The 17599-nt window shown below is 43.1% G+C and overlaps 2 protein-coding genes across 3 annotated transcripts; one reads left to right on the plus strand and one right to left on the minus strand.

Moving 5' to 3' along the window:
* Positions 1–252: 252 nt before the first annotated feature.
* Positions 253–7965, minus strand: THNSL1 (threonine synthase like 1). Of its 2 annotated transcripts, none has more exons than XM_081834697.1 (3): positions 7879–7965; positions 3519–3663; positions 253–2625 (listed from the first exon to the last, which is right to left on the minus strand). In XM_081834697.1, exon 3 carries the CDS (start codon positions 2580–2582, stop codon positions 363–365), a length of 2220 nt encoding a protein of 739 aa, XP_081690823.1. In that variant the 5' UTR covers positions 2583–2625; positions 3519–3663; positions 7879–7965; the 3' UTR covers positions 253–362. The 2 variants fall into 2 exon arrangements, with proteins under 2 accessions (XP_081690823.1, XP_081690824.1); XM_081834698.1 differs by lacking the exon at positions 7879–7965 and adding an exon at positions 5238–5600.
* Positions 7966–8044: 79 nt separating this feature from the next.
* Positions 8045–17301, plus strand: ENKUR (enkurin, TRPC channel interacting protein). The gene is made up of 6 exons (XM_081834566.1): positions 8045–8220; positions 9554–9704; positions 11168–11313; positions 13499–13722; positions 15483–15629; positions 16926–17301. Exons 2-6 carry the CDS (start codon positions 9628–9630, stop codon positions 17097–17099), a joined length of 768 nt encoding a protein of 255 aa, XP_081690692.1. The 5' UTR covers positions 8045–8220; positions 9554–9627; the 3' UTR covers positions 17100–17301.
* Positions 17302–17599: the final 298 nt, after the last annotated feature.

The following is a 17599-nucleotide window of genomic DNA, read 5'->3' on the forward strand; positions in this document are numbered from 1 at the left end:
ACAATTCTACGATAGGGCAGGGAGAAACCCTGGAGAATTGCTGCAAGACCGTATGGGCAGTACTGAGCATCCAAAACAGGACTTCCCTGGGAACCATATGCTAACCTTTTCTATTTCTCTTCCAAACAATGATCTCACCTTTGGGAATATGACATTATTATTTTTCAACAATGCTTGTTTTGTTTCTTACACTGCATTCAGTGCTCATGCATGTAAATATCTGGCAGTATATAGTCACTAAAAGGCGGCTACTGTGTTTACTAAGCATTTATTAAAACATGCTTTTGGGTGAATGTGGGAGGAGGAGGAGGAGGGGAAATATTCAAAGCGCCATAGGAGGCAAATGTCAAATAAGCCTACAGTTAGAAAACCTTCATGAAGTGGTTTTGTATTAAGGATTCAACGTGTTCCATGAGGACATTCACGTCAGCAGCACAGACCTGGTACTGCTGCTTCTCGTTCTTTTTCAGAGTCTCTAATAGGCCCCTGTGGACTGGAGGCAAAGGGTTATAAGAGTTTAACAAGTGAAGCTGACTTAACGGAGTCTGCTTGATTTCTCCAATCCTCAATGCCTGTAGGACAGCAGGTGCAAATTTGGAATAATGAGCCGTAGAAGAAATGATCACCGGGCAAGTTTTATCTTGCAGTCGATCGGCAACCACCTTTGCGAGAGCTGTGTGCGTATCTAAAATGTAGCCTGTGGTATCGAACACAGAGCGAATGGCACCCAGGCAGTCGTCCTCAGAGCACCAATCAGCCACCAAATCCTGCTGAAGCCTGTCCAAGAAGTGCTCCTGCAACTGGAAGCAGCGCTGATTCTCCAGACTGCTAAACAGTTGCGTCACCAGCTGCCCATCCCCATTAGCAATCAAGTGCAAATGTCGTTCAAGGTTGGAAGACTTCAAAATGTCCACTGCCGGTGACAGACTTTGCATTAATCGCCTCTCCTTTATATTGTACAGGCCTGTTTTTATGAATTCCGTCAAAACGTTGTTTTGATTGGAAGCACAGATGCATTTCCGTATAGGGATCCCCATCATTTGCGCATACTTAGCGGCTAGTATGTTGCCAAAGTTCCCTGTGGGAATACAGACATCGACAGGGTTCCCAAAGGAAATGATGCCTTGCTCAACAAGGTCAAGGTAGGCAGAGGCATGATAGACCACCTGGGGAAGCAAGCGAGCCCAGTTTATAGAATTTGCTGCACTTAACGCTGTCCCGTATTCCACAGTGAGAAAGCCAGTAAAATCTGAATCGGTAAACATCTGCTTGATGGCAGACTGGCAAAAATCAAAGTCCGATCTGACACCTATTACTTTTGTGTTTGCTTCCTGGTAGCCCACCATCTGTGATTTCTGAATCTGGCTAACTCCATCCTGGGGAAAGAGGGTGACCATGGCAATCCTTTGTTTATCCGTCTCCTTAAGCCGACTAAAACCATCTAGGACGGCACTTCCTGTGTCGCCAGAAGTAGCTACCAAGATCAGATAGTTACAGCTTTGGGGGATGCAATATGCAAACAGGTGGGGCATCAACTGCAACGCCAAATCCTTAAATGAAGCCGTTGGTCCATGAAACAGCTCCAGAAGAAACTGATTGCCTGCCAGGTGCCTAACGGGGGCAATTTTAGAACAGGTAAAATTTTGTCCATAGGCAGCCTGAACTATTTCCCATAACTTGGAAGCAGGCACATCAGCAGGATGTATGCACCTTTCCAGTATTACCTGAGCTCTTTCAGCATAGCTTGCCCCTAGTAGATGTTGCCATTCTCCTGCAGTGAATATTGGAAGCCCCATCTCAGGAACAAAAAGCCCACCATCAGGCGCCAGTCCCTCAACAAGAACATCGCTGAAATATTTCACAGAGCCTTTAGGCTCAACCTTCTTATTGCATCTTAGACTCCTGGTGGAAATGAAGCCGTCAGAGTCAGAGTCTTGGTACCGCTTCACTGCATGAAGCACTTTCTCTGCAACGGCGTCAGCAGTAATTCCGTTCTCACAAAGCACACGGACATCATACCACTTCTTATAAAACTGCTTCCGAAACTGGAGGATGTCTCTCAGTGAGGTTCCGGGCCCCTGCCCCACAATACGGTCTACTTTCATCAACTGCAACCGATCCATGATGCTTTGTGTCGGTACGTCCAGATAGACCACAACTCCATTTTTCTTCACGTGCTCCATGCTGGCAGCATTCATTGGGTTGGAGCCAGTAAGGGAAACGACACTTCCGGATGCTGAAAGATTTAACAAGGCTTTTCCTTCCTCTTCTAAAAATTGCTCATTGCCAACATCCTTCAATTTTTCTGCCACACTCATGTTCCAGGTTGTTTCAAGGACATCGTCGTCCACATCTATGAAGCAGGAGCCTAGTTTCTGCCCTACTATTTTTCCCACTGTCGTTTTACCGGCACCAGGGGGTCCCATCAGGACAATATTCTTGTCCCCGACAAGAGAATGCCTAGACATCCATGGTGTCTGTGCAAGGGCAAAGCTTCTTGAAAAAATCAACTTTAAATACACATCAGAAACCATGATGCGACTCATTAGCTTTAGATGCCGATTCCAGACCACATGAAACATCTTCTTATTTTCTCTAGGGCCAATTTCACAAGGAAAGGAAACGCTTTAAAAGAAGAGGAGGGGAAAATCCAGTGAGCCAGAAATACTTTAAACCTTAGCCACTTGACATTTAAAATAATTACTAGAATGTGAAGACACTTCTGACTGTTCCATTCCCATCTTAGGGGAGCACATTTTGGGGTTTTTTTTAACAGCTCACCCATTCTGTGACCTGATCATGACAAATAAATGGGTGAGGATTTTATTGAATTCCACCTTCTGTGAAATCTGTGCAGAGGGGAAAGGTTTTCCCTTTAAAGTATGCGTGTTTGTTGTGAAATTTCTACTCTGAAAAGAAGTCACATGCTTAAAAAAATAAGCCTCTGTGCTTTCCTGCATAAAATCCTTACACTTAGTTCATTTTCTGTGTGTAGGATAGCTTAACTGTTTCCTTGGCTAAGAGCCACAAGCAGAACAGGACAGAACCACCTCTAACACCACAGAGCTACAATGAATACTCAGTAGAGGCACTGACTGTAGGCAGGTAATGTTCTCAGAATCAATAAAAAATCCTCAATGGAGCTCCCGAAACTAGCTGCTAGAAACACCAGTATGTACTCCATTTCTTAGACATATTGTACCACCCCTGCCCTCCCCTTGCCTTTATTTGCACATGTAAGGAAATATTTGGGGCACATTAACACCAACTACCAGAGGATGGCAAACCTGTAGAAGGTGACAGCTGATTACAATGAATACTTTAACTTTTTATTTAAAACGCACAAACAAAAGCACCCATGAGTGCAATTCAACTCCCACTGGAATGTCAAGACTTCCCCAGTCATTTAAATGGAGCCAGAGTGCACTTTATGCATTCATATAAAATCCTTTCTTAGCATCCAAATATATTTTCTTCCTTTGAAACCAACCAACCAATTGTTTTGTTACATAACTTACGGTTGCAAGAGTAGCTCACTTCTGTCCCGTTATCGTCTGAGCAGGCATTGCTAAAAAATAATAACAAGCCCAACCAAATGGCATCTGTGACGTGCTCTTGTGCAGCAACCACGTATGGCTTTCTTTCCTTGTTTTAACCCTCAGTCTAGATGGAGCAGAATAAAAGAGAAAGATCAGAGTGAAGCAAATGCCGCACAAGCAATTGCTCTCCAGAGGCAACAGAAGAACAAGCACCGGGCAAAGAGGACTCTCTCCAGCCCCAGAACATGAACACGTTGCCAAGAGTAGATTCATTTTGTTTGCTCAGGGAAATCAACAGCGACGTCAACACGTACCGCAAAACAAACAGTGCACACACTTCAAGTCAGGAGACTGGGAAAACCTCGTATGCTTTGCCTTTTCAAAATTAAAACAAATTGGCCCTGAAAACAATATAATCCTGCATTCTGTTACTGCTAGATGCTTAGCTCTTGCAAGTAAAATATTTTTGGTGAAAGCACAGATTAATTGCTAATCTGGTACCTTCCAGATGCTTTGGGAAACTCCCATCATCCCTAATCATTGGCCTTGTTGGCTGGGGCTGATGGGAGTTGGGGCTCAACATCTGGAGCAGGACAAGTTTCCCACCTGTTCTAGACAAACAAAGCTTCCTTCACTTGCTGTGCTACTTTAATAGTGTCTGACGAACCATTCTCATTCACCATCTCATACTGTTCATTTTTGCCCCTTGGCATCTTTTGACATGTTTATTCCATAATAAGAAGTACAGTGGTACCTCAGTTTACGAACTTAATCCGTTCTGGAAGTCCATTTTTAAACCAAAACCATTCTTAAACCGAGGCTCGCTTTCCCTAATGAGGCCTTCCGCCACTGGTGTCCTTCCACCATTCAGATTCCGTTCTTAGACCGAGGTCAAGTTCTCAAACCAAGACACTCTTTCTGGTTTTGTGGAGTTTGTAAACCAAATCGTTCTTTAACCAGACTGTTCTTAAACTGAGGTACCACTGTATGCAGCCTGTAAGACAAGAGGGCATAAATGTCCTGAAGGGACTCCCCCATTCTAGTCAGAGCACAGGGGCAGGGATATCTGTGGTCCTCCAGAGGTTGTTGGACTACAACTATCACTTGCAGCCAGCACAGCCAATGGTTAAGGAGTTGTAGGCCAACAGCATCTGCAGGGGTGGAAGTCTGCTCTGTCACAGTGTTATAGTCAACTAGTATGAAAAACAGAGAAGTACAACATTCACACAGCAACTGTTTTCCATACTCCATGCTCCCACTTTTTCTGTGCTATTCAAGTCTTCTGGGGCTTGGAGCAGGAACCTTCTCCTCAACTCTATTCCATCATCCAGCTTAAAGCTTTTTAAAAAAATAAAATAAAAAATTCAGGTGCATTTCCTGCTGGATAACTAATTGCATTGAGTCCCAGGTTAGAGTTTGAAGGCAGATGCAACAATTTGCTGAAGCTAAGCAGTGCTGGGCTGGTCACTACTTGGATGAAAGAAAGGTGGGGTATAAAGGCATAAAAACATTTTTTAAATTACATTTCCATGGTGACCTTTACATAGACATTTAATATTTGTAGTGATTTTGTTTGTTCTACTGCATTACCTCCAATGTGCTTTAACTGTAACTTTATTCTTTTTAAGTTGCTTAGTTTCTTTTATTTAGAAAATTTAGCTGATGTATACAAATGAATGCAGGTCACAGAGCTTATACTTCTCCAGCAGCAGCTTGTCTCTCTACAGGAATATGTGCTGATTACTTTGGGAAACCTAGATTTACATGCGACAAACAGACGAAAGATGGTGGCTGGGCCAGAAATCGGCAGAGTCCTTTGGCGGTGTGGGGCCGTGACTGTGATTGTGCCAGTGCAAATATTTAACTCACAGTTCTTTGCCCTTCCCTGGCTAAAAAACATGGCTGCAATTCACCATCTATGTAGAACACTGGCCTTCTGGGACATGGCTGGTTTTCTGAACTACTGTACACTAAAAGTATTATATTTTATATAGTTATTGTCACACACCCAATGTGGCCCCACTGATATAGATCCAGGCTGAAATTTGATGAATACTAACGTGAGCGTAGCAGGATTGGGGGGGCAAGCCTTTTGTTGGGGGGCAGGACCTCAGTTTGCTATGTACTTTTATTGATTGGGGGGGCAGCTGCTCCCCCTTGGCTACGCCCATGAATACTGATGTAGGTACACATAAAGCTCCCATAAAGGCATTGCTACCCCACCTCCAGTAATGTCTGCTGACCTACTTTAACCAGAAAGCAATGAATTGAATAATATTTCTACAGCTCTGATTCCAAAACATTCAAATCTATCCCAAGGATTTGCCCTTAAAATACCATAGATCTGAGTGATGTCACCTTGGAAACTCCAAACTGTTTTTTTCCATTACATTCCTTGCAACAAAACTGTTGAAGCAAAATTTGAATATCTATCTGTCTCAGGTCAGACATAGGCCCTCCTAATTAAACTGGCAAATAACATCCAAAAATAAGATTGCCATGAGCAATTCAATACATATTTCAGCCATGCAGCATAGATTACAATAACTATGATGCAACATGGAGGCAGTAAGTTGGCATTTCTGATACTTCTTTGTGCCATTAGGTAAAGGTAAAGGTAAAGGGAACCCAGACCATTAGGTCCAGTCATGGCCGACTCTGGGGTTGCGGTGCTCATCTCGCTTTATTGGCTGAGGGAGCCGGCGTACAACTTATGGGTCATGTGGCCAGAATGACTAAGCTGCTTCTGGCGAACCAGAGCAGTGCACGGAAATGCCGTTTACCTTCCCGCCGGAGCGGTACCTATTTATCTACTTGCACTTTGACATGCTTTTGAACTGCTGGGTTGGTAGGAGCAAGGACCGAGCTCACCCCATCGCGGGGATTCAAACTGCCAACCTTCTGATCGGCAAGTCCTAGGCTCTGTGGTTTAACCCACAGCGCCACCCGCGTCCCATCTTTGTGCCATTAGCACAACATAAAAGAGAAAATAGAATTTGTGGATAAGCTTTAAATAGCACTCGTTTATGAAATTTTTTTAAAAATCCATTGATTTGAGAATTGCCTTGCAATTCTCTTCCTCTTCCTGTGCAGGCATCAGTTACTACATTAAACAATCAGAATGCAATTGCAAATCATTTTCTATAATTTGCACCTAGCAATGCCAGTAGCAATGACCCCAATTCAAAGCTGAAATCTTAGAATCCTTCTAAGAAGGCTGGAAGAACAGGAGTATGGCAAGAATGAAGTGAAGGGTCACTGTATTCATTCAAATGTGATCATAAACAATAAGAATTGTCTTAGTTATCACTGCTTCTCACCCAGCAGTGGCCAGCTTTCTTCCATACGCAACATGTGTGAATCTTCTCAAATGTTGTTTAAGTTATTATAACATTTACATCCCACACTTCTGCAAAGGACATCAAGGAGCATAAGAAGAGTCTTTTGGATCAGACCAACGACCTAGTCAAATACTGTTCTCTGTTCTCATACTGATCAACCAGATACCTAACGGAAGTCTACAAGCAGAATTTGAGCACAAATGGTATTCAGAGGCCTATTGCCTCCAACATCCCCCGCACAAAAAGCTAAAAGTGTGGCACTTACTTCAAATACTGACTACCAGCACCGTTTTTATTCTTAAAAAAATAAAAAAGCACTGGGATCTGCCTAGCTCAGCTGAGCAAATTAATTGTTTTGCCAATTTACTGGGCTGCAGTTGTGAATGCATTCATGTATACATCTGAGCTCTGCGTAAGAAAGCCACGGGTTGCGCCTCTTGCGCTTTACTGCTTTGGGGTTCTGCTGCTTCCCCCCTCCTTTCTCCCCATGTGTGCAAGTGTCAGCCTACTCGCGCGGTGCATCTGATGCCGGCGGGCCCACCAGACCTCATGCATGCCACAATTTTAACACCCTTTAAACTTTATTCAGCGACCCGTGACTTTTCTCTCTGCTGCAGCAGAAACAAAGCAACGAAGAGTACCCCTTCTTCTTCAAGATATGGGGCGCCCCCCCGTCTCGTCAGTGGGTGGGGAGGGAGGCTTCTGCTCCAACGCACCGCCTCGAGCAGGATGGGGACCGAGTCTCTCCCTTCAGGGCAACCAGAGGGCGAGCCACCCGTTCCCCCCATTCCCTGCCGAGGCTGCCAAGAGCAGAGGGGAGGCTGCTCCTCGTGAGCAGGGAAAGGATCCATGCACGCAGCATGGATTCGAAAAGGAAGGAAGGAATCCGTTTCAAGGCACGCAAAAAAAAATTAAATTAAAAGCCCTGCCCTCCCATAAAGCGCCTCCCCGCCATTGCTCAACCCAGCCCCTCTCTAACCACATGCAGGCAGACCTACCTGCTACTACGCGTGCGCGAACTCCCACGCCGGCGGCGTCCTCCTTACTATCTCTGTGCGGTATCTCTACGGCGGCGTCCTCCCCCCGCTGCGCCTGCGCGCCATTCCTTTCCTCTCCGGACCCCCCCCCCCACCGGCTTCGCTCATTGTTCACGGCACAGTCCCGGAAATGGCGTCACAAAGCCACTCTCCCGTTCCACACACACACACAAACACGCGGGCGCGTTGCTAAGCGGTGGTTTCCAAGGGCGACCAAACAGTGTCGCTGGTTCTAATCCGCGGCAGCCGAGGAGGCTTCGAACGGGAGCGGAAAAGGGCTCGGAGGAGAGAAAGGGGAGCGGGGTAAGGCGAAGAGAGGGAGGCGGGGAAGGGATGGGAAGGGCGGGCAGGGAGCAGGGAAAGCAAGAGGGACTCTGAGCGGGTGCAGACGGCGCGCGTGGGAATGCGAGGCAGGCAGGTCGTTCGCCCTGGACTCGTTGCGTGTTGGTAGCCTTCTCTCATAAGGAGCTCAGAGCGCTTCACGTGCTTCCCTGTCACCCTTTTTTCTTTTTTCCTTTTTTTGTCCAAATCGCACACATTTTTAACTTCACTACAGCCCTGCGAGGTAGGTCAGCATGAGAGAGTGGCTGGCCCGAAGTCACCCAGTGAGCTTCTTGGCGAAGTGGGGTTTTGTAGTCCAACAACATCTCAAAGGCTAAGATATCATCATCATCATCATCATCATCATCATCATCTCATCTCTGCACTATTCCTCTGCCTGTTCAGATAAGCAGCAGTAGCAGCAGCTCCCCAAAGTCTCACCTTTCCCAGCTCTGTCACCTTGACAGCCTTTTAACTGGAGGTTTTTTTTAAACCCAGACCCTGAAGGAAAAGCATTTGTGTATTTTTGGGAACCATGACCAGTAATAAAAAACAATTGTATGCGCTTTGGCATTGCACTATAGCATTTCTAGAGCCTATTTCGATAGCTGCTTTTAACTTGTGCACGTATGACAGCTGACGTGTGGCAAAGCACATCGCCCGATCACTTGGCAGGATGGTGTTAAAACTATCCAAGCTACCGCAGGGTGAGGTTTAACATGACTCTGGGGAAGTCCTACATGGGTTTCCTCAGCCAAGTGCAGAAGTACAATAAGACCTTCCTCACCCACTTGGCAGGATAATTCAGGTGTTAGGTTGTAGAGACTCGGCATGTGATGTTGTTACTTGGAAAAATGGGCGAGAAACCTGTGGTGCTGCAGATGTGGTTGGACGATTCTCTGTAGCCCTGATTACTGGTTGTGCTGGTAGGGGCTGTCCCAACAACTTCTGGCCCAGGGTCAACTCTGTGCAGACCTAGAGAGGAGGCTGGGAGTGATAATGTGAGCGATGTTAGGGCAAACCGTGGAATTGGGATGGTTGAAATGTTGAGGTCAAAGGGTACTAGTGACCAGCCAAGGAGGAATGTGCAAACGAGAAGAATATAGAGTGTAAAAGAAGGAAGGGAAGGGTAAGAAGTATGTGCCTGGGGGACAGGATGCAGGGAGAATAACCAAAAGGAGAGGTGGAATGGTGTTTATGAGACAAAATGTGACAGGCGGTTCACTTTTTAAAAGATTTTTTTAATTTTTTTTTTAAAAATCAGAAGTTACAATACAGTTACAATACATTTTCAATCACTGTATCCCCTCCACAGACACAGATATTTTAAGACAGTTCACTTTAGAAGTCTGGCAATTTAAATTATCTGCAGACTGTATCACTGTGAAGATGGCAGCAATGTGCATGGAGGAGAGCATTTACAACCTTCTACCTTACAATCTGGATAAGTCTTGCAAGGCACCTAGGTATGTGGGTAAGGACACTTGGGACTCATTCTGACAAACCTTTTATACTTTTCAATCAGTGATGTACCTGTTCCTATGGAAAAATGTTACAATAATTTTTCTGTTAAAATGAATTTTGTGTCTCCTATCATACTACAGCCTTGGAAGTGAGAAGGGACCTTTGGGTGCATTCACATGGCAGTTTATTCTGTTTTCACGACAGAATACTTCTGGAACTATAGTGGAATATAGTGCAAGTTTATTACTCATTTGTATGTCATTTACTTCCAGAAAAAATCTGTTAGCAAATAATATGGAAATGAGTGCTAAACTTGCATTATATTCCGCTATAGTTTCACTGTAAACCACTATAGTTCTGGAAGTGACTTTTACATCGTGTGAAAGCTCAAATATAATTTTGAGATTTTGCCTTTTTCTTTTTTGCTTCCTAGTATTTAATGCCGTTCTCCTTTCTTTTCCATCTTTTTAATTTTTCAGGATATGCTTCGTATCCTCTCACAGCATACTAGTGTGGCTGATATATAAGGGAATTGCTGCAAATTGCAGTCAAAGAGAACACTCCCCAGCTCTGCCTTATGTGGTTAGGATTTTTATTGCGTGAACCACTAATGGCAGAATTATACAATGGACGCGTCTTTTTGAATATACGGCAATCAATAACTGAAATTTAATTTCACCAGCTCAGGCAAATGTTATGCCTTTCTCATTCATGTGACCCAAACCACTTGAAGTCACGGCAGACCAAGAGAGAAATTCAATATAATCACTATAAAGTGATAAAATAAATGAGAAACAATGTTTTCAAACCCAGTAAATAGAATCACTTTGGAACAGCAATTCCCTATTTTTGCTGACTTTTATTCCACTGTTGATTTAACTCTGGATAGGTGTGCAGTGTATAATACCAAGCTATGGCTTAATGGACCATGTGAAGGTGTCACAGTCACTTATTTCCTCCCCAGTCTTTATTACTCCCACACTGTGCCCAACTAAGCCCAGCTTTAACTTCACATGTCACCTGAACCTGGGCTTGTAGTTATAAACTCTCCTTAGCTGTGATTCCTGCATTGTGGGGAGTTGGACCAGGTGACACTTGGGGTTCTTTCCAGTTGTACAATTCTATGATTCCTTGCTACAGCCAATAACAAACTGCACAGGAGTTGGGAAGACTGGGGCAGAGCACTGTGACTACAACCTCCTCTCAAGGCTGCCCATTTGCATGGTCCTGGTGAGCCATAGTTTGGCTTACTGTGTCATGTGAACCAGGTCAATGAGTGTTGCTGATTTCAGGCACAAATGAGATCAGAACAATATTATTTCTTTTCAAATAGTTCATTTTTTACTTTGATAGACTACAGTCATTAAGGGACTGTGCTCAAGAAGACAGTGGTCTGTGGGGGGGAATAGCCTGTAGCTTCTCTTTCAGTTCTAATTATTGTGTGTATATTTTCTCTTCACTAAAGATATGTATCGACATTGAAAACGTATGTAAAAAATACAATACAGCAAAGTAAAGCACCGTGGAAAACCATAGGACCACCAAAAGTCCAGGTGCCAAATCCAAAAGACTTCCTTCAGAAACATTCAAAGGAACCAAAGTTACCACAAAGTATGTTTCATTAATTTGTATATGTTTATTAAATGTATACCATTTGTATGTCTCTTTTGCCAGTGCATAGAATCGTAGAATATAGTCCCAACTCCCTGCAGTGCAGGAATCTAAACGAAAGCATCCATGACAAATGGCCATCCAATGCCTGCTTAAAAACCTCCAATGAAGGAGAGTCCACAACCTCCCAAAGGAGACCGCTCCACTGCTGAACAGCTCTGTCAGCAAGTTCTTCCTGATGTTTAGCTGTAATCTCCTTTCTTGTAACTTGAAGCTATTGGTTCAAGTTCTACCCTCCAGACCAGGAGAAAACAAGCTTGCTCCATCTTCCATGTGACAGCCCTTAAGATATTTGAAGGTGGCTATCATATCTCCTCTCAGCCTCCTCTTTTCCAGGCTAAACATACCCAGTACCTTCAGCCACTCCTCATAAGGCTTGGTACAAAGCAAAAGAACAAATCATGTAAAAATATCTGTAAATGCAAGATAAAAACTTTGCAGCCAAACAAAGCAGCCAAGAACATAAATCAGCCATTCCAATTCATTCTCAGAAGAAATCTCCAAACCTGGTGAGAAAGGATGTGTGATATTAACTTCCTTTCTCACCAGGAAGTTTCCACCAAGAGGAAAAAGTATTCAGTTCTAGAGTGAGATCATCCCACAGACTTGGGGCCACTGCTGTAAAAGCCCTACTTCTAGCAGCAGATACAAGGATTGGCTGCAGAGATGGTAACTGCTGAATGCAGGGAGCAGGGAGCTGATATAATGAAAGCCTACCAAACCTAAGACTAGATATTTATTTCATTTTAATCTCATCCTTTATCTGAGGAGTACTCAGCGTTGTTCTCCCCCTCCCCCCATTTTTTTATTCTAATGGCTACCCCGGAAGATATAAAGACTTGCCCAAAGTCAGTACCATTGCTAAGTAGTTATTTGTATCCCAGTCTTCCTAAGCCTAGTGTAATATTCTGACTATACCACATTGATGAGTATCCCAGGCCACGTAAAATTCCACTACAATTTTACCCAGGTTAACATCCAGTAATATCTTCTGTATTCTCTTGGACACATGGCCAATTCTGTTCTAGTGATTTTAAGGACGATATGTTAGTTGGCTGGTTGTTTAGTTTTTGCCTCTGATCTGGATGTGCAAGGCTAGACATCAAGGCTTTTGTTAATTGTGCCAAGTCTGCATATTTTAAGCAAGACTTAAGTTGGCCAATCCATACCATGCTTGGGAAAGCTCAGCTATTTAATAGAGATCTCCACTGAAGTCCCCTTATAGTGCTTAAAATGGAAGTGTTTGCTTATAAATGTATATATTGTCAGAAAGAGTGGTTATAGAATGTGACATTTTGTTTTCACAAATAGATTTTTGGAATTGTGACAAGTCCAGGAGCATTACAGTTGGACCCCAAGTAACCAGGAGCCTCAGGGTTGCTGACTCCAAATGTTTTTCTAATATTATTATTTGTTAGATACCTACTACAAAAAAAAGTTTTAGTGTGACATGCAATATGAAAAATAGGGTTAGGAAAAACAAACAAACAAAAATTAACAAGAACAAGAAACACTTAAAATGTTCATAGACTAATTATAAAAGCAGCAGACAAGAACTCACCTCCCTCCAACTACACACAACACAAAAAAAAGGTATGAAACTTTTCAAAATAATGAGTGGGGTATTTTCCTGAAGCACAATATAGTTTGATTTTTTAATGTACATTTAGTTAGCTTTTTAAGCCTTTATGGCAATATGTCATCGAGTTGTTTTGTTTCTTTCCGCAACTATTTTGAAATGTATCTTTTGCCCTTCACTGGGATGTCTTGGGCAATGGCTTAAATATTGTTGATCTTGATAGTTTACAGCAGTTACTTTATTCATTTATCATACAGGACATGACAAGTCCCTCTCTACCCAGTCCTTTGTGAGCTGTCACCTCTCCCTTCTTACACATCACTTCTTATACTTGCTGCTCCCCAAAATAATCCTCCTTATGATGCAAAGTGTCATAAGGAAACGAGCTGTCTAGGGCTGGAAGATCAGAATCCAGAAAATTGGGGGCAAGGGTGAATGTTGAATTAAAGGCATAGACTTAGCAGAATCCTGTGCTACGTAGATGAACGTTTTAAAAAATGTAATTCATTTTGTGGCTTTTTATTTTTTATTTTTTTTAAAAAACAGGAAATAAACATCAAGGAGGTAAGAAAGCGAAACCAGGTGTTCCTAAATTGTCAGATCACCCACTCATGGGAATTCAGAGTTCAAAGAATTTCATAAGCACAAATGCAGCTAATGTCATCATGGGAGTGCCTAAGAAACCTCTACCAGCTTGTGTTGACCGACGACAAGGCGACAAATACGTCCTTGAAACTTCAGGACTCGTTCCAAAATATCTCAAGAAAAAGGTATGCCGTATCAAAATGATGTGGTGCATTTACTAAGAGTGAAATCCTATACATGCCTCCTTAGAAATAAGTCCTGTTGAGTTAAATGGGGCTTACTCCCAGGCAACATCAACCCATTTGCCTTGTGGGAATCCCTTGTGGACGACCGCAGTGCCTGGAGACAGGCAATCAAGTCGTGTATCCATAGCAGTGACCAAAAGAGAAAAGACTGCCTGAAGAAGCACAGAGAGAAGAAACGCTGTGGTACATCTGCAGCTGCACAACTGGACGCCTTCATCTGCAACAAGACCTGTCTCTCCCACATTGTTCTCTACAGCCCCAGCAGGTGCTGCAACCTTTCAACAGCTTGACCTCACCCCAAAGGCGCACTCCTCCATTGTCTCCCAAGACAGACAGGTGCCAATATCAACTCCCAAGCATAGGACTGCAACATAGGGCTAACTTATTTGTAGTACTGAGTGAGCCAGATGAGCCACTGGTGTGATCCAGAAGGCCCCTCTTATGTTCTTAGGGCACGGGCAAAATTTTTAGAAACCAGAAGTGCCTGACCCTGAATATCTTTGTTGGGAATCTTAGTATTTTTAGCCAAAGTGAAGTAGTGGACATTAATGAGAAGTAGGGATATTTTTGAGTATTTTATAAAAGGTGTTAGATGTTTAATATCATAACTGAAGTCACATGTATTTAAAAGCAACAACAGATCAACTGGAGAATCCCATCCATCTCCAGATCAGTCCCTTTGCCCACAAGGGTACCAGCTGCATCCCCCTTCTGCATGCTTCATTATTCATAGGAAATGGAATAATTTTTCTGCTAAGGCTGCAATCCTGTATCTACTTACCTGAGAATTAGCAGCATTGAATTATGTGGGGCTTACGTCTGAGTTGGTATGTATAGGAGGACTGCACTCTGAATCTATAGTTCTGAAGTCTAAAGGTCCCTAGCCAACATTTCCATAAATTTTATAGGCTTAGTGTGTGTTTCTCCATTATTTTTGTATTTATTGTCTAGCGGTTTTTTGGTACTTTTGCAAAACCTCATGCCAGTTGATATAGACTCCCCTCCCTGGAAGAGAGGGGAGTGGTTGTGGGCGGGAGCCCGAGCTCTGCCCCTAGCAGGGGGCGGTAGCCCCCTGCCTCCCCCACTCACCTGGCTGGCGCCCACGTCCATCGGCAGGCACCCAACCAGGTGCCTCCGAGGGGGCGTGTTCAGCAGCCTATGTGCTGCGACGCCAGCCCCTCCTCGGCCTCATTCTCCTCTCCGTCGTCTCGTCGCGAGTCGAGTTGATATGTCCCACTTGCATGTAGATGCTGCTGTTGGCTACATAAGGATTCATACCCAAATGAATGAGTGCACTACAGTGGTACCTTGGGTTAAGTACTTAATTTGTTCCGGAGGTCTGTACTTAACCTGAAACTGTTCTTAACCTGAAGCACCACTTTAGCTAATGAGGCCTCCTGCTGCCTCCGCACCACCGGAGCCCGATTTCTGTTCTTATCCTGAAGCAAAGTTCTTAACCTGAAGCACTATTTCTGGGTTAGCAGAGTCTGTAACCTGAAGCGTATGTAACCCGAGGTACCACTGGTATTAGTATATGCTAGGATTAATTAGAAAAAGTTCTAAAGTAGTCTTTTTCTTTCTTAAAAAAAAAGAAAAGCAAAAAAAGTTATATTACACAAGGGTCTTTGTTGTTGATGACGACAACAACAACAACAACAACAAAAATATATGAATATCTGGAAGGTGCATTTTTCTTGTAGGATTACGGCATTACTCCGAAATATGTAACTAAGCGAAATGAAGAAGTAAAGAGAGCTCAGGAAGAATATGATGCCTATGTCAAGGAAACTCTCAGACAAAAAGCCATGAAACGGCTCTCTGATGAAGACAGGGACAGTCTTCTTGAGGTATGTGGGTTGACTTGAATTAGACAGACTGAGGCATAAAAGATACATTTGTACAGGCACGAATGGGAAAGGCTTTATGAATAGCATTGCAACTAAGAAGGGTAGATTTTCACTAGATGGAGCTCTAGAATAGTTATCTGCAGGATTGAGCAAGTTGGATGTGACAGAAATGTTTACAAAGTCTTTTCTGGAAGCTAGATTCCATATCATCACACACTTCATTGCATCAGCAGTAGTGGACCACTGTGGAGCCCAACTGCAGTTAAAGGCATGTCAAAAGGTTTTGTCCCACTTTAAAGAATAATCGGTAGCCAACGTCTTTAGTTTTTTTCTGTGTGTTACAGTGTGCAGAAAATACAGTTGTGCAAGCCAATCTGTGCATGTTTAATATTGAAGTAAATCCCATGGTGTTCAGTGCACCTCACTCCCAGGAAAATGTATATAGGACTACACTTGAAGTGTGAGCCTATAAATGTTTACTCAGAGGAAAGCCTTACTGAGTTCAGTGGAGCTTAGCTTACACTCAGCTGAGTATAGCAGCCTTTCTCAAACTTGTGACCTCCAGCTGTTTCTGGAGTCTCAACAATCATGGCCAGTGGATAGGGATAATACGAGATGTCCAAAACATCTGGAGGTCTCCAAGTTGGAGTATAGGATTGCAGTCCTATATATATATATATATATATATATATATATATATATATATATGTGTGTGTGTGTGTGTGTGTGTGTGTGTGTGTGTGTGTGTCTCTCTCTACTCAGAAGAAAATTGCATGGAGATCAATGGGGCTTATTCCAGTGTAAGTATGCATTGCAGGGTGGTGAACTGCTGCCCTGCAGGCTGAACCATTAAGCAATTTTTTAATTTTATTTTTGCCCCTCCAACATGTACCAATTTTTGCCTGCAGCAGTAGCAGAATCTGCATCAAGTAACAGCACAGCATTGGGCTGGGCAGAGAGATAAGACCAGCCTCTTAATGGGAAGGGAAGCACCAGCTTCCCCACTCTTCAGATCAATAGTCTGAAGAGGCAGAGGGGGCACAATTCCCCCACCCCTCTGTGATGCTAAACTGGGCAGCGAGGTCCCTAGTATGTGTCTTCTAGTCATGTATTTATGTGTACCTGCATTTGTATGTGTGCTCTGATGTATGTACCTGTATGCGTGTATATATGGTGTGCGAATGCATGTATGAATATAGGGTGGCTTCCCAGAGGGATTGTATAAGATTGCAGCCTTGTTGTGTTACTGTATAATGCTGCTGTATACTAATTTGTCTCTTTGCATACCCCAAATAGGGTCTCAAGAAGAATTGGGAAGACGTGCATCACCAATTCCAAAGCCTTTCCGTTGAAATAGACACACTACCAAAGAAACTTCACAAAGAAAGGCTGGAAGCAGAGATGAAACAGCTGGAACATGACATTCAGACAATTGAGAAACACAGAATTATTTATATTGCAAACAAATGATCAGGGCATCCTTGTGGGAGGGGGATCCTCTGAGATGAAAACAAATATTACTTTCACTGTAGAAGCACAAAATACCCATATATTCATCTGTAGATTAATACTTAGGTTTTGACAAGTTAGGCAGAACTTTAGCTATATATTATTTTTGAAAGTTTTTAAATATCTATTTTTTTCCAAATAAATATATCTATTTATTTATTTCCTGATTGTTCAGTGACCTATACTTTATTTTTAAAAAACACACCGAAAGTTTCGTTGTTCATGTAACATGATGTACAGCAATAATTCAAATAAGATGATAAATTAAGAGAGTATGGGAAATATATGTATAATAAAGAGTTGCTAACCAAAGCTCCGAGTTCCTTCTATTTATGGTTTGGATTCTACATTACCCGACAGCCAGGAAACAGTGTAATCTTCCTTTAAAGGTGAAAATAGGGGCAGTAAATGGAATGTGATGCTCACCAAAGCAGCTCTATAAATCCAAAGCACTTGATGTT

The sequence above is a fragment of the Podarcis erhardii genome, assembly GCF_964252035.2.
Source record: "Podarcis erhardii genome assembly, chromosome: 12".
Lineage (NCBI taxonomy): Eukaryota > Metazoa > Chordata > Lepidosauria > Squamata > Lacertidae > Podarcis > Podarcis erhardii.

Excerpts from the sequence above, each read along its gene's own strand:
- THNSL1 (XM_081834697.1), bottom strand. The coding sequence starts at position 2,582 with ATGTTTCATGTGGTCTGGAATCGGCATCTAAAGCTAATGAGTCGCATC.
- ENKUR (XM_081834566.1), top strand. The coding sequence starts at position 9,628 with ATGGCAGCAATGTGCATGGAGGAGAGCATTTACAACCTTCTACCTTAC. Across the intron at positions 13,723-15,482 it reads CAAAATATCTCAAGAAAAAG|GATTACGGCATTACTCCGAA; the intron begins GTATGCCGTATC and ends TTTTTCTTGTAG. Across the intron at positions 15,630-16,925 it reads ACAGGGACAGTCTTCTTGAG|GGTCTCAAGAAGAATTGGGA; the intron begins GTATGTGGGTTG and ends TACCCCAAATAG.